The sequence below is a fragment of the Priapulus caudatus genome, unplaced genomic scaffold (genome assembly GCF_000485595.1).
Source record: "Priapulus caudatus unplaced genomic scaffold, Priapulus_caudatus-5.0.1 Scaffold685, whole genome shotgun sequence".
Lineage (NCBI taxonomy): Eukaryota > Metazoa > Priapulida > Priapulimorpha > Priapulimorphida > Priapulidae > Priapulus > Priapulus caudatus.
Genome location: NW_014577746.1, coordinates 17,914 through 19,103, shown reverse-complemented (window position 1 = coordinate 19,103; position 1,190 = coordinate 17,914). Strand labels below are relative to the sequence as shown.

The 1,190-nt window shown below is 45.2% G+C and overlaps 1 protein-coding gene across 1 annotated transcript in view; it reads left to right on the top strand.

Moving 5' to 3' along the window:
• Window positions 1-1,190, top strand: part of LOC106812772 (neural cell adhesion molecule 2-like) — a 13,678-nt gene that overhangs the window by 9,031 nt on the left and 3,457 nt on the right. Inside the window, exons 6-7 of the mRNA XM_014816743.1 lie at window positions 85-346; window positions 655-864. Of these exons, the coding sequence (XP_014672229.1) occupies window positions 85-346; window positions 655-864 (472 nt within the window). The remainder of the gene's footprint in view (window positions 1-84; window positions 347-654; window positions 865-1,190) is intronic.

The window sequence follows — 1,190 nt, the reverse complement described above, 5'->3', positions numbered from 1 at the left end:
CTACTATTACTACTACTACTTTTCATCCCCCTCCTCTTCCTGTTCTGTCTTCTGACAGCTTCAGTCTTCTTCTCTCTGCCGCAGATCGGCGACTCGGCGACATGGCGACAGTTGAACCGCACCGTGCATCGGCCGCCGCTGCATATCACCGACCTACATCCGTACACGCTCTACCGCTTCCGCGCACGCGCAAACAACGTCATCGGCGCCAGCGCCTTCAGCGAGGTCGACCAGATACGCACGCTCGAAGCGCCACCTGGCGCTCCGGCCGACGTGCGCGTGCAGAGCGACCGCGACGCCGTCTCGCTCACGTGGGAACACCCGCACGTGCTCAATGGCGACCCGGGTGAGCGCGCACCAGAGGGCGTTGCAGTAGCGATCGTAATGCTCGTATATGCTAATATAACGATATAGTCATAATGTAATACTGATGTCATGATAATATACTGATATACTCATAGGCTAATCGTGATGTAATGCTAGGATATTAATAATAATCATAATGTAATACTGGTGTAATGTTAATATACCGATAAAGTAATACTGTATTAATGATGCAATGCTAATGTATCGAGCATATGTATTACATAGTATATTATGTTGTATAAATATGTATATAAATAGTATTAATGTAAAACTATGATTGCTTCGCAGACAATATCATCTATGAAGTGCGCTACAGAGATCTCACGCTGCAGTCACCAGAGGGCGTAGTGGAGATGGTATATCGTGACGTACCACGTGAGGTGCACGTGAGAGACGTTCCTTACAATTCCACTTACAGCTTCACGATACGAGCTTACAACACGAATATAGGTGACGGAAGCGACTGGTTAGTGATCAACTCTACCGCAGTCGAGAAACGTGAGTATAATCAGTCTTTACTGCTATATAACAGTTATCAAGAGCTAATAATACCTTAATAATACCTTAATAATAGATATTAATAGAATAGGTATTATCAGCTTTTGATCCCATTTAGAATGAAATTTTACTATTACGCGAGAAGTATCCTTATGTATAAAAATATTTATTTAGAGTAAGCACGCACAACTAAACGGCACGCGCACGCGTACACACGCGCACGCGTACAAAACACGCACGCATGCGCGCACACACGCACACACACACACACACACACACACACACACACACACACACACACGCACGCACACACACATATATATATG